The sequence below is a fragment of the Sminthopsis crassicaudata genome, chromosome 1 (assembly GCF_048593235.1).
Source record: "Sminthopsis crassicaudata isolate SCR6 chromosome 1, ASM4859323v1, whole genome shotgun sequence".
NCBI classification, from domain to species: Eukaryota; Metazoa; Chordata; class Mammalia; order Dasyuromorphia; family Dasyuridae; genus Sminthopsis; species Sminthopsis crassicaudata.
Window position 1 is genome coordinate 421,588,520 of NC_133617.1, and position 24,886 is coordinate 421,613,405.

The window sequence follows — 24,886 nt, forward strand, 5'->3', positions numbered from 1 at the left end:
AAGGAGAGAGGGAGGACAAAGGGAAGGAGAGAGGGAGGGAGGACAAAGGGAAGGAGGGAGGGAGGACAAAGGGAAGGAGGGAGGGAGGGGAAAGGAAAGGAGGGAGGGAGGGGAAAGGAAAGGAGGGAGGGAGGGGGAAAGGAGGAAGAGAAAGAGGGGGAAGGAAGGAAGAGGGAAGACAGGGAGGGAAGAAGGGGAAGGGAGAGAGGGAGAGAGGACTTTAAATCTCAGATAACCTCAAAATACCAGAGCTATAGTTCATTGGCTGGGAAGGTTGAGGGAGGGTGTGAAATTAATATTTTACTCAACCCTGCAACAAAAAGGGGAAAATTTCAAAAGGACAGAAATGATTATGAATGGTATCCAGCAGCTACAAAAAACACCACTGATTTAGAGCACTGAGTGGGTAAGTGACTTACACATAGTAAGTGACATAGTCAATATGTGTAAGAGGACTTAAAACAAAACAAGGTATTCCTGAGTCTAAAGCTAGTTCTCCATCTCTAAAGAATATAACTATTAAATATTAGGGCAGGAGGAGAAGTAAGAAACAGTAAAGGGGGAAGAGAAGGCAAAAAACAGAAAATAAATGCTAGAGCTAGAAAATGATCTGGACCCAAAACTAAATATAAGAAAAGATCAGTCTAATCCATTATCCCAGTCTATTCATTGGAACAAAAGCTCATTTTTTTCCAGTCTAATATACCTAAAGTGATGCTGTATAATTTATGAATCATGGAACATCATGAACTCACAAGAATCTCATTTGCAAGAAAACCAAAGGACAATAGAAAGATCCATAGTAAGTATAAATAGGCTGTCCCATACTAATAATGACTCACATGTGACATCAAAACATTGTCAAGGGCACGTGACCAGAAAAGGAAGTGTTTGTCAGGTATACAACAAGGGAAAGGGCTACGAAACAACTAGACAATCCAAATCTCTGTTCTTCATGACTTAAAAAGCATTTAGAAGACTTACAGGACATTAAATGGTTTCTTTGTGGCAGATTTATGGCAAGAAGTAACAAGTCAAGTCAGCAAGCATTTATTAGGCACTTAGCCTGTGCCAGGCATGGTGCTAAGTGCTAGAGATATTAAGAAAAACAAAAATACACTCTGTCCTCAAAAAACTCACATTTTAAGGGGGGAGAGGGAGAAGAGAGAACATGTAAAAAAAAAACTGTGTATCTATAAGATAAAACACAAAGTAAATTGGAGATTATCTCAATCTGGTAATAGTTTGGGAAAATCCTTAAATGTCATAGTTTATCAAAAAAAATTATCCCTAAAATTCAACAATAATTGAAATACCAACCTAGTAACCCAAACATATAAAATTTTAGTACATGACAGAGTGACATGCTCAAACTGTAACATCTTAGAGTATTTCTGCTAAAGACTTTTAAGACTATGTTTTGTTTTTGTAACAATAGAAATAAATGATGCTATCTACAATTCAGTTTATAGTCTAAAGGCCCCCCATATGATAATTAAAGGATTCCAGAGTCCCAATAAGGAAGTGATTACAGAGAAATCCTGATGTGTTTCTACACTCCTAAATCCCAGAGAGCTAAAAGATTCCAAAATACATCTATACCAATGACATTTATGGAACACATTAAAGTTTACAAAGCATTTTATAAACATGATCTCATTTGATCCTCACAGCAAACCTATAAAGTAAGCACTTGAAAGCAGTGGGGATGTATGGGGGAAACCCCCTAATCTGCAGGACTGGAATGCCTCCAAGGCATCTAAGAGAAGACACTGGATAAAATGTCTCATTTGGACCCAGGAAGATCTAAGTTTCAATCCTGTCTCAAACACTTAATGATGGTTCATCTCCAACTATGTGACACTCAATTACAGCCTCAGCTATTTATTCATAAAATGAAAGGAGTGGACTCAATGATTTCTAGGGTCCCCTAGTGGAGTAATAAAATATGGGAATAGTTAATATGAGAGGGTTATGTAAATCTTAATATTTAATCATTACTTTATTTATGATTTTATTTAATATTATAGCATCAATGTTAGGGGTGTGTGTGTGCGTGTATGTGTGCATGTGTGTATACATACAAATATACGTAAATATATATATATATATATATATATATATATATATATATATATATATATATATATATATATATATATATATATATATATATATATATATATATATATATATATACACCTAGCCCTGGTTCTACAAATATTATATAAATAAAAAATTAAAATAAAATTAATTGTAATATAATTAAAGTACAGCTTACAAATAAACACACACACCCCAAAGCATTGATTGACAAAAAGAAAAACTCTATAGTTAATCAAAATACTGACAGCAACATTTATTGTGATTTCAAAGAACTGGGTGAATGACCAACAATATTATGGTACATTAATGCAGTAGAATATTATTACTGTGCTGTAAGAAATGAAAAACGTGACAAAACAGATTTAACATGATAAGAACTGATGCAATAAATGATGAAATGAATTGATGCAAAGTAAAATAAACAGAGCCAGGAAAATAATATATACAATGATTATCAAAAAAGTGGAAACTTGCAGCCCCAAAACAAATGGATATAACAAAATTATAAAGAACAAATTTGATCTCAAAGAAGACAGGAGAAGACACTCCCACTTCTACTCCCATTCCTTTGAATAGGCTGGTATCCACAGGTGTGAAATAGTGCATATAACATCAGATTTTTAAAATGTATTGAAAGGCTTTTTTTTTCCCTCTTCTCTGAAAAAAAAAATTTTCATAAGAAATAGGTTTTTAGGAGGAGCTAAAGAGGTATATGGGGAAATCTAAATGAGGTAAAAACAAAAGATATAAATGTTTTAAGCATTATGTGGTGGAAAAAAATAAAAAGCTGCTCTATTGGTTATCTGCTTTGTACATCGTGTGTACCTTTTTTAGAATGGATTCTATTAATGCCTTTTTGGGAATAGGAGAGACAAAGAAATGTTCCTAATAACTCCTCCGTGAGTCTTAAAAGCCAGGAAATATGACAAAAGCTTGATCCCCTTTCTTTTTGATCAGGGTCTCCAGGATCAAATCTAGGCTCACCCAGGAACTTTTTAAATTTGAAATAATTCCTGGATTGTAGGTAATATATTCTCAACTCCATTCTGTACATAAGGAAAGTGGGACTTTAAAAACTTACACATAGCTGGAAGGTGGAATTTTAATCTAGATTTCTACTCCCTAAAAATCTAGAGACCATTCCACTATACCACACTGCCTCTTAACAAGAAACCTAGGCTCTTACTCATGCCTTTAGACCCAGTAATCAGTAACATCTCGTCAACAAATATTCACTGACCACCTACACTGTTCAGGGCACTGCACTAAGTGCTAATGACTGCCAAATTCTTTCAAGTAAACTGGAAATAGGTATGGAAGGGTTATCTAAGAGTCCATAGCCCTCTCAAATATCATTCAAAATGATGTGGACAAATTATAGAAGTCTTCATATATCCCTGAATGGCTTAGAAAGTATGGGCCAAGTTCCAATGATCTTGTGATGAGAGCCAGCTACACTCAGAGACAGAAGTGTGGAAACTGAGTATGGATCATAACACAGAATTTTCACTTCTTTTGTTACTATTTGCTTGAATTTTATTTTCTTTCTCATTTTTTTTCCTTTTTGATCAGATTTTTCTTGTGCATCAAGATAATTTATAAATATGTATGCCTATATTTGATTTACATATATTTCTACCATGTTTAATATAATTGGATCATTTGCCATCTAAGGAAGGGGATAGGGAAGGGGGGAAATTGAAACACAAGGTTTTGCAAGGATCACTGTTGAAAAATTATCCTTGCATATGTTTTGAGAGTAAAAAGCTTCAATTTTAAAAAGGTAAGTATGGGCCAGTATCACCTCCCCCCCAAAAAAATTTTTTTAAAATTATTATCAAAACATTTGTGTGACTTGCATACCATATCAATGATCTTTCCCAGACCTCAGTTTTGTCATTTGTACAATGTTGTGAGAGACAGTCTCTAAAATACCTTCCATATTTATATCTAGGATCAAGGAAATTGCTTAGTCCTACTCCTGGGGCAGAAATGTGGAAATGTTAACTTTATTTTTAAATAATCTCCCCACTTTCCTTTCTTCAGTTCTGTCTCATCTTTTTGTGCTGTCCCTAAAGTTGCCCACAACAGATCCTTTGCTTTGGAGAATAAGACAGGGCAGACTTAGCCAATTCAGACCCACAAGGTAGTATTCCACACTCCAAAATCAGTTTATTTTCTCGCCATGACCAAAAACTCTTAAGCTCTTAGTGCAGCTATTAAGAAAAAAAATATCTAATTAGACTAAGGTACAAATACTCAGTAGCTCCTTAAACTTCCTAAACACAGTTATATTTTTAAAAGCAAATACTTATTAACCCAAATAAATTTCTAATTGGAGGAATTTCAGACAGTATGACAAAGATCCATGGAAATTTTTAAGTGTGGGTGGGGAGGAGAGGTGGAGTAGAGATGTGCCTGAGGAAGGAGGCAGCTGTGAAAGCTGTGGGAACAAACACAAGGCTGGGAGTCAGCAGACCCAAGTTCTAGGCTATATGTGCCAGAAATCCATCACTACACTGTGTGACTGTCACCAATTTGGACCTTAATTTCTTCATCTGTTAAATGAGAGAATTATACTATCCCTCTTTTTCAGCTCTATCATCGTACATTTCTTTGGGTAGAGAACCAACTTAGAAATAGTATGATGCTCCTTGGTGGATCTGCCCTTTGAGTTAGCTTCCCTAAATTACTTTTCTTTTAACATTTTCCTCTTCTAATTTCTGAATCCAAAGAATCTCTCAAGTCCCATGTTAGCTGGCATCAGATGAAAAAGTAAGGTTAAGCATGTGCCAACATTGACTGAAGCCTGTCTAAAATTGTAGAAGATAAATTCACTGGAAAACTGATATTGGCCATCATTTTTAAGAGTACTAAAATGGCAGTGCCCCAAAATTGGATTTCAAATATATCTTTAGAGTTACACTGGCTTTGATCAAAATCCTTCTAATACCACCACAAAACAAACAAATATGAAATATGGTTCAACTGGATTAAAGATGCCACTTTCTTTAGTCAATTTGGCTATACCATTTTAAAGTTCACTTAAAATTAGAGATCTGAGGGAAATTTTAGAATAGAGGTTCTTATTCTTTTTTGCATCATAGATTCCTTTAGCAGTTAAATCCCTCCTCAGAATAATATTTTTAAATTAATGAAATAAGATTGCAAAAGAATCCAATTATAATGAAATGTAATGATAGAAATATATGTATTTTTTTAAAGTCAGTTCATAGACCCTAGATTAAGAGCCCCTTCTTTAGAAGCTACCTAATTCAATCTCATTATTTTACAAATGAAGAAACTGAGATCCTGAAAAAGTTAGTGCCTTGTCCCAGGTAATATCTGTAAGTAAGGGTTAGTGGCATAATTTGAATTCATGTCTTCTAACTCCAGAGACATTTACTAATTCAACTATACCAAAATATCTGACATTCAAAAAATATTAGAAACCAAGCTCTTGGTTACATACTACTATTATGTAGCAGTGTTTTTAGAATAGCTCTGTGCCAAGAAGGATATCTAGAACTAAACCCAATAGGTAGGAGACCAAGTAGAGTTGTGACAGTGGGGAAGGAAGAAGATTCTCCATGAAATAACTAAGAAATTAATTATGATAAAAGGAAATTATGTAGGTAATAAACAAGCTATCAAAAACCTAGAGCTGGGGCCCAGAATTTGCTTCATTTATTTTGTGCAAGAGAAAGAGGCTCCTACAAGTGGTCATTAGGGAAATCCCCAGAAAATCATTTTGTGAATAAAGATATACACATACAGGAGAAGGGCAAATCTGGTTGGTTTATTAGAGAACAAGATAGATTTTCAAAAATGTTTATGAGTAAAACATGAGTGAGGTAATCAGAAGCCAATTATAGTCAAGAGTAAGCATGGCAGACAGAAGGAAAAGTAATCCTAGCTAAGTTAATTGCTTCGTATGTAACGTGGGTTCTCTAGTTCTGGTTCCTTATGCTTAAAATGAGGGGATTAGATTAGATGAATTCTGAAGCCTTTTCCCACTCAAAAGCTATGTTGTATATGTTTGTTTCATTTTTATGAATAAACTGTGTTTGAACATTAGCTATAGCAAACAAAAAGTCTGCCCCAAAATACTGCTTTTTCCTCATTTCCCAAAATAGAGAAAGATATCTCCTACACTTAATGATTTTTAACAAACTAATTTTGACATTTAAACTTATAAACCTAACTCCTCTAAAGTAACTGGATTTTGGACTCTGTGTATAATTAACAGATCATAACTAAATGATAAATTTCTTTCTTTCAAACTATGTGACAATTAATTTGCAGCAAAATAACAAAAAAGAATACTTGAAAGAGAACTTCTGGAAATCTACTTCTCACCAACTAAGAGAATAAAAAAGTAGCTATGCATAAGAGGAAAAAGTGCATAGTTGTGAATTTAAAGATACATCTTAATATCTATATTAACTTTCTAATCACACCAAACTGTTCGATTTATTGCTCCTCAAATATGATATGTGCATCCCCAACTTTATGCCTTCAGTCACATTCTTTCTCCTTTCACAAACCTCCACCTGATTAAAATAAATGCTACCCATCTCTCAAGGCCAGATATTACCAATAGTTAGCATTTATACAGTGCCTACTAAGTGTCAGGCATTGTAATAAGCTCAATATACGCACAAAAAAATCTCATTTGTTCTTCCCAACAACAGTGAGAAAGAGGTGTTACTATTACCTCCATTTTACAGTTAATAAACAGAAGTCAAGTAATTTGCCCAATGTTACAAAGCTAGTGAGTCAGGATTTGAACTCAGATCTTCTTGACTTCAATTTAATTTTCCTCTTCCCTTCACCTTTTTCAGCCCTTCCTCTCCCCTTCAAAAGGTTTCTGTCACCTCTTCTTTTTATTATTTTACCACAAATTTATGGTTATGTAACTTAAAAAGTAGGTAAGATAAAATGGACTCTCCCTAAAAGGAAAGCATAACCCCAGGGCAGGAGTCCTGGCACCAGGGCCATGGCATAAATTGTCTAGATTCCTATGCAATTAAATCACCCTGGAAACAAGAGCTATCTTGTATGTCCAATAGATTTCAGATAAGATTGTTTCTCGTCTATCCTCCACACTCTCTGAAAATTAACTTAATAAAATAACAAACAAGAAGCTACTCACATCTAAACAGGACTATTAGGTTTGTGAAGGACTTTCGTCCTGAACAACCCTGAGGGATGAAGAACCTCAAAAAAAGGCAGAAGAGTGCAAGAGAAAGAACATTGGCTCTGAGGACTGGCAGGGATAGAGAGAGTGAGTTGATTAGTCATATCCAACTCTTCATGACCCCATTTGGGGTTTTCTTGGCAAAGATACTGAAATGGTTTGCCATTTCCTTCTTCAGCTCATCTTACAGATGAGGAAAATGAGGCAAACTGAGTTAAGTGACTTGCCCCAGGTCAATAGCTAGTGTCTGAGACCAGATTTAAACTCAGATTTTCTTGACTCCAGGTCCCACTCTCTATCCATTGCATCACCTACCTGACCTATTAGCTCTAAGTAAATGAGTGTAAATCCTACTTCTCCTTCTTACAATCTACATGGTACCTCTCAGATTGGCTAAGATAATAGGAAAAGATAATGATGAATGTTGGAGGGGATGTGGGAAAACTGGGACACTGATGCATTGTTGGTGGAGTTGTGAAATAATCCAACCATTCTAGAGAGCAATTTGGAACTATGCCCCAAAAGTTATCAAACTGTGCATACCCTTTGACCCAGCAGTGTTTCTTCTAGGCTTATATCCCAAAGAGATCTTAAAGAAGGGAAAGGGACCTGTATGTACCAAAATGTTTGTGGCTGCCCTTTCAGTAGTGGCTAGAAACTGGAAACTGAATGGATGCCCATCAGTTGGAGAATGGCTGAATAAATTATGGTATATGAATGTTATGGAATATTATTGTTCTGTAAGAAATGACCAGCAGGATGATTTCAGAAAGGAGACTGACAGGAACTGATGCTGAGTGAAATGAGCAGAATCAGGAGATTATTGTACACTGCAATATCATATTATATGATGTTCAATTCTGATGAACGTGAATCTTTCCAACAATGAGAAGAATGATGCTAGTTCTAATAATCTTGTAATAACGAGAGCCATCTACACCCAGAGAGAGGACTGTAGGAATTGAGTGTGGATCACAACATAGCATTTTCACTCTTTTTATTGTTGTTTGCTTACATTTTGTTTTCTTATTCATTTACTTTCCTTCTTCATCTGATTTTTCTTATGAAGCAAGAGAATTGTATAAATGCTTACACATATTGAATTTAACATATATAATATATATTGGATTCCTTGCCATTTCGGGGAAAGGGTGAGGGGAAGGAGAGGAAAATTTGAAACACAAGGCTTTGCAAGGGCCAATGTTGACAAATTATCCATGCATATGTTTTGAAAATAAAAAGCTTTTTTAAAAAATGTATGTGACATTGGGCAAGTCACCTCTCCTGAGTCTCAGTCTCCTCATCTGTAAAAATGAGAGGCCCTAAGATCTCATTTAGTTCCAGAGCTATACTTGGTTCTGTGATACTAGGACAAGCATTACCTACATTTTACAGATACTGAAAATGAGGCTCAGAAAGGTACAGTCATTTGCCCATCACACAATTAACATGTCAAAATTGATACTTGAATCTTAGCTTCCAGGTCTCTCTTGACTTAAAGCAAAAAGGATGTATTCAGAATGACTTTGTGCCATCTATTAGGCTAAATTAAGCATTGGAAATTTAAAATTATTAAAAAAAAAAAAAAAGTAAAGGCATTTTCTGCCCTTGAGGAATGCTCATTGTAATTGAGAGATAACATCGGGAGGGAGCGGGGAACAAGCTATGTGCAGAGTGAAAAATGGGTAGCCAATACTAGAGACAAAGGTACAATCAGTTGGTGGGAACTAGTGAAGACCTTCTGAAGATGGGTGGGATTTGAAACAAAGAGGCAGTGGTAAGAATGCTTTCAAATCCACCATTCATCATTTCTTTCCAGTGCTTCTCTGAAAGTTTAAAAAAAAAAAAAAAAAAAAAAAAAGTCAAGTAACCTCCTTTGAAATGAACTACCATCACATATTTCAACTTTCACTAATGAACCTATGATTTATTAGGAAAATTTTGCTCATAAAAAGAGAGAAAAATGCACATATTTAAATAGGAGTAGCAGAGAGCCAGATTGATAATTTTGGGAAAAGATACTAATGTTACAACTAAGAGACAGACTACCAGTTGACAAGATTGATAAAATAATGCTTGACATTCCCAATCACCTGGGAATTTTCTTGTAATCATCTATCTACAAGATTACAGATACATCAATGTTAATGTATTAGCTGCACAAAATGAAGCAAAAAGACTTTTGTTGGTCGCAAATGTCCTAACTTTATTCACAAGAAACAAAAGCACTGCAGTGTGCTAGCTCGTAGGCTCCAATCCAATGTTTCTTACCTAACCACGAGGTTGGCCTGTGTTTACAGTGATACATTATATAATCCTTCCAGCATAAAGGAAGAGTCAGATGGCATTACTTACAGAACTGAAACATGGAATGTCCTTGGATTTTTGCTTCCCCCAAATAGAAAGTGAAGAGATGAGGTTAAGCGATCTCTGGAACCCATCCTAGTTCTAAAAGTGCTCATCTATGAGGCTAAATGGGAAGAAGATGCTGGGCTTCGAGTCAGGAAGCCATATCCCCTCATTGGTGTTCCTGTTTAATTGTTCCCTTTTCCAACTTTTCCTATACAACCAGGTCAAATTAATCTTTCCAAACCATCATTCCCATTTTAAAACCTATTCAGAAACCTTCAGAGGCTCTTCCCTCCCTTCAGAATCAAATCCAAAATCTACAATCAGGTATTCAAGATTATTACTTGACTTCTATTTAATCCATCTAATTTTACTGTGTTCTCTGTTCCAGTAGAATCTACTCACTGTCCAGGAATTGGACATTGTAAATCTGTCACTTCATGTTTATTCAGATTGTTTTTCCTAAATAGTCTTCTCCCTTCTTCCATTATTCAGTTCTTTAGCATCCTTCAAGACCCAGCCTGTCTCCTATTTTCTGTAAACCTCTTCCTTTTTTTAATCTTTTCCCCTGAGGCAATTGGGGTTAAATGACTTGCCCAGGGTCACACAGCTAGGAAGTGTTAAGTGTCTGAGACCAGATTTGAACTCAGGTCCTCCTGACTGGTGCTCTGTCTACTACATCACCTAGCTGTCCCGATTTTTTTTTCCCTTTTAGTTATTTGTTTACTTAATTTAGGGGGAGGGAATTTGTTTTTCAAAATTTTGAGTCACAAATTCTCTCCCTCCCTCCCATCCTTTCCCCACCCCTTGAAAAGGCAATCAATATGATATCAATTTATATACGTGAAGTCATGAAAACATTTCTGTATTAGCCATATTGCGAAACAAAACAAAAACAAGACAAATTTTAAAAAGTTTTTTAAAAGTTTCAATTTATATTCAGAATTCATTAGTTCTCTCTCTAGAGGTGAGCACCATTTTTCATCATGGATCTTTTGGAATTCTCTTGGATTATATTGATCCAAGTAACTAAAGTCATTTACAGTTGATCACTGTTACAATACTGATGTTCTTGTGTATTCATTTCACAATGCATCAGTTCACATAAACCTTCCCAGGTTTTTCTGAAACCATCCTGCTTGTCATTTCTTATAATATATTACTATTTTACCACAAACTTATACCAACAACTTGGTCAGCCATTCTCCAAATGATGGGCATAAACTTAATTTACAATTTTTTGCCACCACAAAAAGAACTACTATAAATATTTTTTAACATATAGGCCTTTTTCTCTTTTCTTTGATCTCTTTGGGATACAGACCTAGTGTGGCGTTGCTGGATCAAAAGACATGCACATTTTATATTCTCTTGGGCAGAATTCAAAATTGTTCTACAAAATGGGGAGAACAATTCACAACCCCACCAACAGTGTTATTACCATTGTTGTTATTAATAACAATAGTCACATGGAAGAATCACATTTGCTCTGTTTGACCCCAAAGCAGATATTAAAGCAATGGGTAAAAGTTGCTAAAAAGAATATTTCAGTTCAATATATGCAAAATTTCCCAAAATTTGTGTTGTACAAAAGTGCACTGGATGCCCATCCTTAAAGATCATAAAGTGAAAATCAAATAGACCATTTGTCAGGGATCTTGTACAGAGGATTCCTGTTCACCAGGTAGAGGCTGGATCAGTCCTGAAGGTTAATAGCCTAAGTTGATAGAAGCAGAAATAACCATGTGGGCAGATCTGGAGGAGCCTTAAAATGTAAATCCTTTCCAAACAATTCTAACCTACTTGGAACTCTCACTCCCTTTACCATTATTTTCTGTAGTATCCAACAAAAATTTATTATATACTGCCTTTTAATGTCAAATGCCTTTTCACAAGTCTAGTCTCTCCATCTTAATCAGGAATTTCTGAGAAACATGTATTTATTATGTCAGACATTTCTTTGCATGTCCTGCAACACCAAGGATAGTGACTTGGAATGACATATTCTTTGAATCTAAAATCAAAACAAAACATTTCCAATAGATAAAATACTATGATCTACACAATTCTTAAACCCTAATCTGATCAATATTTTCAACCCAGTTTATAGGAGTATAGTTTTTTCCCATAATATACTTCTTGATTTTTATAATGAACATTGACAGAAAATAAATAAAGGTTAGACTATGTAAACTCATTTAAGTATTCATTAAATGTTTATTATATGCCAGCATTGTATTAAGCTATGTAGATACAAAGAAAAGGCAAAAATCAGTTCCTGACCTCAAGAACTCATAATCTAAAAAGGAAAACAACATATAAAGAATTATGTACAAACCTAATATATACATGAAAGGTAATCTAGAGGAAAAGGTATTAACAGAGGTGGAAGGCCTTCAAAATGTATGACATGAACTAATTCTTTTTTTATAGCTTTTTATTGACAAAACATGTATGGGTAATTTTTCAACACTGACCCTTGCAAAAACTTCTGTTCCAACTTTTCCCCTCTTTGCCCCCCCCCCAGATGGAAGGTAATCCCATACATGTTAAATATGTTAAAGTATGACATGGACTAATTCTTAAAAGAAGTGAGGGAAACTAAAAAGAGTTTATATGAAGTAGAATATACATGGATATATGTGTGTGTTTATATATGTGTTTATAGACATCTATAGATGTCTATGTGAATGTAGCACAATAGAGCATCAGTTTTATCTTCCTGAGTTTAAATCTGACCTCAGACACTTACTGTATGACCCTGGGCAAGTCATTTAACCCTGTTCGTCTTAGTTTCCTCATTTGTGACTGTGGACAAGGAAATGACAAACCACTCCAGTATCTTTGCCAAGAAAACCCCAAATGTGGTCACAAAGAGTAGGATACAAATGAAAAATGACTCAAAAATATATATACACATACATATATCTATAGATATAGATGTAGATATGTGACTGGAAATAATCTGCATAGAAATAACAACTGAACCTATAAAAATTGATGGCTTTTCAAGTATTACAGGTCATATAGACAAAAAAGAGAAGATAACTACTGTTCATGGACATGACATGGATGAGAAACCAGCAAAGAAGACTGGGAAGGAACTGTCAGAAAAATAGAAGAACCAGAAGAAACCAATGTCACAAACACTAAAGAGGAAAAAGTACCCAGGAGAGGAAAGTGAGCTATGTCAAATGCACCAGAAAAGTCAGGAAGAATTTTGTAAAACAAGGTATACACATATCCATATTAACATTATGTTCTTTCTTTCCTATTTATTTTTTCAAATGTCTTATTGTAGGCCTTTGTTCTTATATCACAGTCTGTTTCAGAAAAATGCCCTCTCCAGCTTCCTCCCAATTTAACCTTCCCTTGTTACAAAGAAAAAATTTAACCAAAGCATTCAATACAGTGACCATATCTGACAATGTATATAATATTCTGCTGTGCAATTCCTTACCCCTTCTGCTGAGATAAGGGAGGTATGCTCTATTATTTATTCTATAGAAACTATTTTCTATAGATCTATTAGCATAATATTATAAGGAGCTGTTCAGGCATTTTGGAAAGCAATTTGGAACAATGCCTCAAAAACTATTACCGTTCTTATCCTTTGGCCCAGTGATATCATTACTAGGTCTATATCCCCAAAGAGATCAAAGAGGAAAAGGGCTCATATGTACAAAAATATTTACAGGAGTTCTTTTCAGAGGAGACATCCATCTATCAACTGAATAATGGCTGAAAAGATTATGATACATGCATGCAATAAAATGCCACTGTACTCAAAAAAAAAAAAAAATGAAGAGGATGCCTTTAAAGAAAATAGTTTGTATGAATTGATGCAGAATGAAGTAAGTAGAACTAAAAGGATGATATATTTATATATACACACATATATAAATATATAGTAATATTATAAAGACAAACAACTTTGAAAGACTTAGGAATTCTGGCCAGCACAATAAGCATGACAATCTTCAGATAAGAGCAGTGATAAATACAGAGTACAGATTGAGACATATTAGGGGATGGGAAAGATACAGCCAAAGCTTTGTTTTCCTTTTCACTCTCCTTGTTGGTAACAAAAGTTTTGTTTTGCTAATTTTTTCAAGAAGGTGAGAGAGTTGAGAGGGAGAGAATTCAGATCTAAAAATAAAATTTAATTTTTCTTTTAAAAAATACAAGGAGAAATTCCATTTATAATTACTGTAGAGAAAATAAAATACTTGGGGGGGTCTACCTGTCAAGATAAACCCAAGAATTATATGAATGTAATTACAAAACACTTCTCACACAAAGTCAGAGCTAAACAACTGGAAAAATATCAATTGCTCATGGGTAGGCAGAGCTAATACAATAAAAATGACAATTCTGCCTAAATTGGTCTACTTGTTCAGTGTGCTATACCAAACTGCCAAAAAAATAATTTAGAGAACTAGAAAAAATAATTACAAATTCATCTGGAAGAACAAAAGGTCAAGAATATCAAAGGGATTAATTAAAAAAAATGCAAAAGATGTTGGTTTAGCAATACCAAACTTAAAATTATATTATAAAGCAGCAGTCATCAAAACCATTTGATACTGGGTAAGAAATAGAGTGGTGGATTAGTGGAATAGATTAAATACAAGTGACACAACAATCAAGGCCTATAGTAATTTAGTATTTTATAAACCCTCAAATTCTAGCTTCTGTAATAAGAACTCATTATTTGACAAAAATTACTGAGAAAACTGGAAAATAATATCAAAAACTCAAAAAGACCTACATCTCACATCCCATACCAAAATAAGGTAAAAATGGGTACATGATTTGGACATAAAGGATGATATCATAAACAAATTAGGAGAGCAAAGGAATAATTTACCAATCAGCTTTTTGGAAAAGGAAAGAATTTATGACCAAAGAAGATCCAGAGAACATTATGAAAGACAAAATGGATAACTGAGTTTTTGCACAAACAAAACCAACAGAAACAATATTAAAAGGGAAATACAAAGCTGGGGGAAAAATTTATAGCTAGTATTTCTGATAAAAGTCTCATTTCTTAAAAAAATACATTAATAACTGTGTCAAATTTATAAGAATACAAGTCATACCCCAGTTGATAAATGGTGAAAGGATATGAACAAAAAATTTTCAGATGTCGAAATTAAAGCCATCTATAGTCACATGAAAAAAAAATGCTCTAAATCACTATTGATTAGAAAAAGACAAATTTAAACAACTCTGAAGTATCACCTCATACTTCTCACACTGGCTAAGATGACAGGAAAAGATAATGACAAATGTTGGAGAGTATGTAATAAAACTGGGACACTGATGCACTGTTGGTGGAATTGTGAAACGATCTAACCATTCTGGAGAACAATTCAGGCAATTATGCCCAAAGAGCTATAAAACTGCTTACCATTCCAGCCATTCTGGAGAGTGATTTGGAACAATGCTCAAAAAGTTATCAAACTCTGCATACCCTTTGACCCAGCAGTATTACTGCTGGGCTTATATCCTAAAGAGATCTTAAAGAAGGGAAAGGGACCTGTATATGCAAGAATGTTTGTGGCAGCCCTCTTTGTAGTGGCTAGAAACTGGAAATTGAATGGGTGCCCATCAATTGGAGAATGGCTGAATAAATTGTGGTATATGAATGTTACGGAATATTATTGTTCTGTAAGAAATAACCAACAGGATGATTTCAGAAAGGCCTGGAAAGACTTACATGAACTGATGCTGAGTGAAATGAGCAGGACCAGGAGATCATTATATACTTCAACAATAATACTATATGATGATCAATTCTGATGGATGTTCCAATAGAGCAGTAATGAACTGAACCAGCTACACCCAGCGAAAGAACTCAGGGAAATGAATGTGAACCACTACATAGAATTCTCAATCGCTCTATTTTTGATTTCCTTCACAGGTTAATGGTATACTATTTCAAAGTCCCAGCAAAATAACTGTATGGACATGTACACATATATTGTATTTAACATATACTTTATTTAACATGTATTGGTCTACCTTCCATCTGGGGTTGGGAGTGGGAGGAAGGAAGAGAAAAACTAGAACAAAAGTTTTTGCAACTGTCAATGCTGAAAAATTACCCATGCATATACCTTGTAAATAAAAAGATATAATTTAAAAAAAACTGCTTACCCTTTGACCTAGCAGTGTCATTATTGGGTCTGTATTCCAAGGAAATCATAGAGGAGGGAAAAGAACTTATATGTGCAGAAATATTTATAGCAAGTTTTTTTCACGGTAGCAAAGAATTGGAAATGATTGAACAAGTTGTGGTATATGAAGGTAATAGATTATTATTACTGTTCTCTAAAAAATGAGGAACCAGCTGACTATAGAAAGACCTTGAAAAATTTACACAAACTGATGCTGCATGAAACCAGCAGAACTAGGAATGCATTGTACACAATAACTGCAAGAATATGCAATGATCAATTATGACAGACTTGGTTCTACTCAATGGTTCAGTGATCTAAAGCAATCCAAATAAACATTGGACGGAAAATGTCATCTGCATCCAGAAAAAAAAGTAAGGAAACAATGCAAATCAATACATGTTATGTACACTTCTTCTTTCTGGTTTTTTTTTTTTCTCTCTCTTTCATGGTTTTTTTCCTTTTGCTCTGCTTTTTCTCTCCCAAAATGATTCATAAAGCAATGTGTATTTTTTAAAATTAAATTACTACTGAAAAAAGTTTTATTTTAAAAATACAAGGAATTAAACTCATTCTGCTCCTTCCCTTCTCTGATTACATTGTACAAACACTGCCAAAATTTTTTCCTCCTATTCTTTGTTTAGATCCAAAGACATAAAAGTAAGTAAAGAACAGAGTATTGTTTCTATTTCAAGGAGTAGCAGAACAAAAGACACTTATGTCAACAAACTATATTTTAGAAGGTATAATTTTTAATGTATTCTTTTTTTCATTACAGCACAAAACCCAAGTGTAGAAAAGTCAAGTAACAGTTTCATCAACAAGAACATTAAGCTGTCAGGGATTTATTTTTCTTCAAACTATCTATATCTTTAGACATCAGGGAATTTTGTATACAGTTAGGTCAGTGTTTTGAATCTTTATAAAATTATCATATGAAATAAGTGTCAAGTGCTAGATCTGAAGTTAGTTCAATTTTTAGCTCTGCCATTTCACTACCTAAGCAAATCATTCATCATCTTAGAGTTTCCTCATCCTTAAAATTAGGGGGTAACTTATAAGGACTTTCCCAAAATGTTAAGAATGATATTTAGAAATATCTTCAGGAAGAACTATAAAACTTCCCTGCTCATAAACCTTTATTCAGCATTCAGGAATCTGCACAATCTAACTTCTTCCCATTTGACTACTTTTCCAGATTTCTTGCACACTACTCCCCTTCATTCATTCCATGTTCCAGTCTAATTAGTCTCAAGAAAACATGTCATTTCTATCTCTTATCTCCCATCAGACCTTTGTAAATCTTGTCCTTCATGCACAGAATTTATTCATTCTTCATTTTTGCCTCTTAGAATACCCCACTACCCCCAAAGTTAACCTTAAACATCACCTCCTACATGAAACCTTACCTGAGTGCCTCCACAGGTCCTAGTGCCTCCCCTTCAACCAATTACTTAATGTGTTTACACAAATGTATGTATGTATGTATATATGTATCAGAGAGAGAGAGAGAGAGAGACAAATTCTATCCTGTATGTAGCTTGTTTTATATATACTCATTTGCATGCTATTTCCCCCATTTGTACTAACATATGCTCCTTGAGACCAGGATCTGTCATCTGCTTGTTTTTGTATCCCCAGAACTAAACAGTACCTGGCACACAGAAGCTAATAAATGATATATTAATAAATATTTCAATAATATTCAATAAATAATTCAAGCTCTAAACCTACAATTCATAGATAAGTTATTATTACGGTTATTTACCAAAATATGAAGCAAAAAAATTGACAAAAAATTGACAGAGAAATGTCAGATGACTCATTCTTATTCCAGAAGAAATATGCTGTGTAAGCTAAGAAAATTTCAATTTATGTATGAAGCTAGAGAACCTAACCCTAATGAGGAATGTCTAAAAGATATTCCATGTATAAAGACATGGTAAAAGTTCACTCTGGAATGAGGACAGAAAAGAGGTGATTTTACCTTTCCACAGTTGGGTGGCACAAGGGTTGCTCCTCTTGTGGTAGCAGGTATGTTATTCCCACAACACTAACAACACGCAAACTAAATGGACACACCTATTTAGAACATAAGAGTTAAGTTAGTTAGGATACCTAGCACAGTATACCCCTGCAGAAATTTAATTTAATCAAATTTACAGAACAGATAAAAATTCACTTTATCAAGGAATCACAAAGTGAGTGAATTCCTCTTAAATACTTTAAGGACAATCCAACTTACTAAAAATCACCTATTTTGAATACATGTTCATTTGCTAAAATCCAATTAATGTCATTTAAACAAAGGCAAGTATTTTTGTACATTATTTTACACTCATTAATATTTGTGTATGTTTTCTTTTTGAAGAGTAAGAGATCAAATCATAACTAAGTTATTGTTGTTGAGTTGTTTGTTTTGAAGCAAAGAGCTACTGAGGCTTAAAGACAGTTAGGGTAAGATATAAAAGTTCTATCAGGATTTCTCCAAATTTTCTAAGTGTTGATTAATAGCTCATGTTATTACAGTATTTTAAGATTCACAAAATACTTTTAATTGGGAAAGTGTTTTAATGAAATGTCTGGCAAGTCAAAGGAAATCCTTTAACAGCTAATTCCTTTAATAGGAAAGACACAACCCACGAACGCCTGAAAATGTGAACAAATCCAATCTAGCTAACTTACATTTCATTGAGTCTTCTTCACACTAGATTCTGGTTTCCTGAACTCATGATAAAGAATTTGTCATTTTAAAATCACTTTTATTAACTCCATTTCTTTATCAAATATACAAAGATGTGGAAACATGAATGTTTTACTCACCTGGATGCAAACTGTGGGCCTCAAAAAATACTGCATCTTCTCCAAAATCTCTTTCTGCAAGAGATCCCATGCTATTGTCTTCTCTAAGTGTAGCACAAAGGGTTGTCCAAATCTAAAGAAAATAAAATGCTTTTAAAAGCCTTATTACTTACTACTGTATTCCTACCATGAGTATGTCATTTAAGCCACTGACTTTTGAATTTCTTCATATGTAAAGTGAGCATATGTAAACTACCATATAACTCAAAAAGTTATTGAAAAGAAAACATTATATAAAATATTATGTAAATTGAGATGCTATTATTTTGTTAGGGCCGGGTAATTATCTGGAATCAGAATTGTACTATCTTTACGAGAGGTATTAAATTTGAAATGAAATTAGAAAATTCAGCATATATTACAACACTACTTGCTTCACAACTTCAGTGACATGAGAACAGTAGAAAGGAAAGAAGTATCAACTGATAGGCCAGAGTGGTATTTTGGAACTGACAAGACAAAATAGAAACAGGATCAGAAAAGAAAGAACAGGATCAGAAGTTTTCCTTGTTAAGCAGTTGGGCAGATAAGAAGATTGAATACCAGAAGTAGATGAGGCTAGAAGGATCAACTAGGTACAGTGGAATCAGGAAGACAAAAGGACTAGTTTTGGGAAAAAAGTGAAAGCAGAGTCCAAGTTCCAGGGAACCAGAATGAATAAAAACAACATGTTAAAACAGGCTCATTGAATTTAGAGTAAAGACTATTTTTCCCCCATCTTATATTACTTGCTGGATATGACATTCCCCAAGCCCCAAATGTCAATAATAACTAGATACTTACATGTGAATTCTCTAAAAATTAAAGTAATCAGAAATCATAATAACATCGTAATAACACTTCTAATTCCATAGGAAAGGTGAATTCCTTCCTTCTAAAGGGTTCTAGCTGACCAAGATAGCTCTAGTTTTAGTACAAAGACATTAATACAGGATCAGTGAACTTTTTTCAAAAATTAATAATAATAATAATAATAATAATAACTATTTCAATATAAGTGGTTTCCTTTGTAATCCTATATATTTTATTTTATGCATTTAAAAACATTATTCTGAGAAGGGGTCCATCTATGAAATATACACAAAAAAGTTTTAGACTCCCTGATCTAGAGGTTTATAGGAGTAGGTGTGTTCCAAAGACTACCATATTCAGGCTCCAAGTAAATAAGAACCTTCCAAGATCTCCTCTAAGAACAGGATATTCTAAAATTAATAATCTAGTAACATAGAAGAAGGAGGTTATAAAATAACAACCTGGGAAGAGTTTGTCCCAGAAAGGATTGAGAAGAGATAAAAGGGAACACCCAGTAGATCTTGAATAAGTTAATATGAAGTTCTCAAACCCACAGTCTAGCTGGCAATACAGCTATCTGAAGTTTCCCAAGAGATAATGCACATTTGTCTGTTTGTTCAGACAACTATGCAATCAAATTAACAAGTCTGATGAAAATAAATAAAAATTTTGATCACTATAGTACCAATAGAAGAGTGTCATAAATTTTTTTTTAATAGTTCACTTTATTTTTGAGGCTGCTGAATTAAAAGGAAAGAGCTAAAAGGTAATAAGAAAACAATCTAATAAATAATATATCTGTTTTATCTAGATCATATTTAGAAGAGAGATGATGAATCTAATGATGCTTAAAGAATAATCAGACCTTGTCCCTCCCTAAGTTAAAACAGGTTTTTGATCTTTTCAGCTGCTAGTTCAAATAGTCTATCATGCTGTTGTTATTTGTTCTTTGTTCTTGAAGAGGACCATGACCTTAAGGAGGTGATACCATGACATACAAGTGAACTGGACTGGATGGGCAAAGTCACCTGCCTCATTTTCCCCTCCAGGGCCATCTGGGTCCAATGGCCAGATATGTATCAGGATGACTGGAGATGGCTCTGGATGCAATGGGAGATCTTGGTCTTCCTAAATTAAGGTCTTCAATAAACCTGTATTACTGAGGCCACACCCTTTCAATGATTTAGGATAGGTAGCAACTGAGGTAAAGAATCTCTTCTAAATTGAATATAAATAGCAATGCAGTTAGATCCTGTGGACTATATCCTCACCTAATAGCCAAAGCTTTTTTCCAGTGGTTTCTATAGAACTCTCCTGGCTCACTGCAGATTCTATCTCCTTTTCTGGATCACAGGAGCATAGATTCATTGTCTGAATGGACCTTAGAGGTCAGTATTTTGCAGATGAGGATCTGAAGGCCCATAGACACAAAGGTTCTAAATAGGAAAGTCAGGGTTCAAACCCAGGGCTGTGACTACAATCCTTCTTTTCACAACAGTACAGTGGCATTTAATTTTACAATATTTGGCATAGATATCGTCGGGTGAGTGAGAGTGAAAAGTCAAGAATGATACCAGAAGCTAGTGTTACCTCTTACAGTAGTAAGAAGCTGGGATGAAGGTAGAGTTTGAGAGTAGGGTTCATGGTTTTTCTTTTGATCATGTTGAGCTTGATGCCTATGGAACATATTTGTTCAAGATTTTTAAGAGGCATTTGGAGATATATGACTAAAAGTCCACAAAGAGATTAGGGATGGATATGTAGCATTCCATAGGAAAAATAATTTATTTCATCAGAGATGATAAGATTACCAGGTGAAATATTATAGAAAGAAAAGAGGAGAAAAGGTCTAGGACAAAGCTTCAGGGGACACTCACTATTAGTGTTTAAAAGGTGGGTGAAGAATCATCAAAAGAGATTGAAAACTGCTTAGACTAGTAGGAGGACCAGCCACAAAAACTCAAAGTAGAGCCTGCAGAATGACTTGGTAATTAGCTATAATGCTGATGAGAAATTAAGAAATATAAGGATTAGTGGAGAATGCTTGGGTAAACTATGGTATATGAATGTTATGGAATATTATTGCTCTGTAAGAAATGACCAGCAGGATGAATACAGAGAGGTTTGGAGATACTTACATGAACTGATGCTAAATGAAATAAGCAGAACCAGAAGATCGCTGTACACTTCAACAACAATAGATATATTCTGATGGAAGTGGAAATCTTCAACATAAAGAAGATCCAACTCACTTCCAGTTGATCAATTATGAACAAAAACAGCTACACCCAGAGAAGGAACACTGGGAATTGAATGTAAACTATTAGCACTACTGTCTATCTACCCAGGTTACTTATACCTTTGGAATCCAATTCTTAACATGCAACAAGAAAATTGGATTTACACATATATATTGTATCTAGGTTATACTGTAACACATTTAATATGTATGGGACTGCCTGTTATCTAAGGGAGGGAGTAGAGGGAGAGAGGGGAAAATTTGGAAAAATGAATACAAGGGGTAATGTTATAAAAAGAAAAATTACTCATGCATATGTACTGTCAAAAAAATTTTATAATTATAAAATTTTTAAAAAAAAGAAATAGGAGGATTGAGGAAAAGACTTTAGATTGGGCAAGTAAAAGATCTTTAATCATTTTGGAGAGAGAAGTTTCATTTAAATGATGCAGTAGAGAAACCGACTGCAATGGAAAAGAAAGGAAGTGAAACCAATGAAAATAGATGTTTTTTTTTCAAGGAGTATAACCATAAAAAGAAGAAGAGCTTGCAAGGATAGTCAAATGAGGGATTCTTAAGGAACAACCAGATGACAGCATGCTTCAGGAAGCAGAATTGGAGCCAGTAGATAGGGAGAGACTGAAGATAAGAGACTCAGGCATGATGGTTTCCTAGAGAAGTTAAGAGGAATAGGACCAGAGTTAGCCTGGCAAGGAGAAGGCTTGGGCATGGGGAAAGGGGTAATGAATGGGGGGGGGGGGGATGTATGAATGGTATAAGATGAGGAAAAGGGAAGAAAAAAGAGCTCTTGACAGATAGTCTCAGTGCTTTCAGTGAAGTATGAAAGAAGGTCCATACCTGAAATAAAAGGTGGGATGGAATGGGGTAGAAAGTTTGAGAAGAAATAAGAAGCTACCTTGAAAAATGGAGGAGTGAATTGGTTAGGAGAAATAAAATGATATAATGAGAGCCTAGCTGAGAATAGATAACAAAACAAAGAAAATCCCAAGATCATGTTTATGAACATTGTAATGGCCATAATAAACATGGTTTTGGGATTTTCTTTGTTTCTATTCAGTATCAAGTAAATAGGAACAAAAGAGGTGAATGGGGAGGAGAAGAGTAATCTAGGTTTGTAATTTGGCAGGGAAGCACTTAAAGATTTGAGGGGAAAGTGGTATAGAGTTGAGTTGGTTCAACCAGTCTATCATGTATAGTTAACTGACTACTCCAATTCATGACAGCACAGATCCTTGAGAGACTTGGTATGACACATGCAAATAATAGCTGATATAAGGGGTAAGAAATAAAGGGTAAGTTCATAGACCATCAGAATGGGAAGAAATATTATATATTATGTAATACATTCCCCTCATTCTACAAATTAGACCACAGAAGCTGGCACAAAAGTCAGGCAAAGGTTATCTCAATGGATAACCCATTGTTATCTATTGGTTTTTTCACAGCCAATTCAAACAAAATTTCTGAAATACTAAGTATGGATGGGGAGGTTTCCAAGGGATATAAGAGGAGGGTGACACAATCTTTGCTCTTATGGAGTTTACAATCCAAAAGAAGAAATAAGATATGTACACAAATAATTATAAACTGAATATGGTAAGTACCTTAAGACAGAGGAATGTTATGGGAATTCACAATAGAATAATTACAAGCAGAATAAGGATCAACATTCACAATAAAGTATTCCTATGCAAAAAAACAAAAAGCAAAATTCTAGTTGATCTGTTGAGGTTAGTTTTCAAAATAGATTATATTGTGACATATATAGTAAGCAATCTTTATCTCTCCAGTGCCTTGTTAGATGAAAGAGTACTTGAATTAAAAGGTCTTAAAAAAAAAAAACAAAAAACACCAAACTTTAAATCTGAATAACTCATTAAGAAATAGATCTATGTTACCTTTTCCCCTGTTGTCCAGTGCACGCTCTATTACACACAAGCAGAACAATCTTGTCACTTCCTGTTTTTGTAGAGGGCAGCTCTGGCTTCCCTGGTTTTGTGGCTATCTGTGTATGAGAAGATATTCTGTGGTGGTCACTGCCAAACTTCAAGTTGTTCAGATTGTTGTTAAGATGCATTCCTAAAGTAGAATAAGAAGAGATCACTTTTCTCTCATTTCAGCATTCTTTTTATTCAAGCCATGACTTAGGAATGTTACCTAATAGTAGAATCAAAGGCTACTTTTGCAACACATTTTTTAAAAAATGTTTGTTTTTTTTTCAATTTGGAACTATGCTCAAAGGGCTATGAAACTGTACATACTCTTTGATTTACCAAAACCACTACTGTATCCCCAAAAGACCAAAGAATAGGGGAAAGAACCTATATGTACAAAAATATTATTACAGCTCTTTTTTGGTGACAAACTAGAAATTGAAAGGATGCCCATCAGTTGGGGAATGGCTAAATGAGACTGTAATATAAGATTGTGATGGAATATTATTGTACTATAAGAAATAACAAATAGGATAGTTTCAGAAAAACCTGCTAATTATTATATGAAGTAATACAAAAGTGAGCAGAACCAGAGACTATTGTATGTAGTAACAGTAATATTGTAACAATGATCAACTGAAAAAGACTTAAGTACTGTAATCAAGACAATAATCCAAGACAATTCCAAAGGACCCATGATGCTATTCACTTCCAGAGAGAAAAATGATAAACTCTGACTACAGACTAAAACATAATTTTTTTCACTTTCTTTATTTTTCTTGATATACTGTGTGTTTTCTTTTGCAATATGGCTAATATGAAAATATGTTTTACATGACTTCATGTGTATACTAAATACCATATTGCTTGTCTTAAACAAGGGGTGGGGAAGAGCAGGAAAAATGGAGAAAATGTAGAACTTTTAAAAAGTAAATGTTAAAAAATTTTCAAATGTAACTGGAAAATAGATAACAAAATAAATAAAAATACATTTTTAAAAAGGAAAGAAAAACAGAATCTTAGGGTTGTAATGAACTTCAGAAGTTATCCTGGCCCATACCTGCTTAACTACAGTTCTAGCTATATCTCTTTTCTTCCTCTCCAACAAGCAACCATCAAGTATCTGCTTAAAAACCTCAAATAATATAGTACTAATTACCTCCCAAGATAACCCCTTTTACTTTTTTTTTTCTTTATACTG

The 24,886-nt window shown here is 34.2% G+C and overlaps 1 protein-coding gene across 1 annotated transcript in view; it reads right to left on the bottom strand.

Annotated features, from left to right (window-relative positions):
- The window catches only part of USP31 (ubiquitin specific peptidase 31), a 142,505-nt gene that overhangs the window by 32,690 nt on the left and 84,929 nt on the right, over positions 1–24,886 (bottom strand). Inside the window, exons 7-9 of the mRNA XM_074280363.1 lie at positions 23,650–23,830; positions 18,661–18,772; positions 17,825–17,919 (exon numbers count right to left, since the gene is read on the bottom strand). Coding sequence (XP_074136464.1) covers positions 17,825–17,919; positions 18,661–18,772; positions 23,650–23,830 — 388 coding nt within the window. The remainder of the gene's footprint in view (positions 1–17,824; positions 17,920–18,660; positions 18,773–23,649; positions 23,831–24,886) is intronic.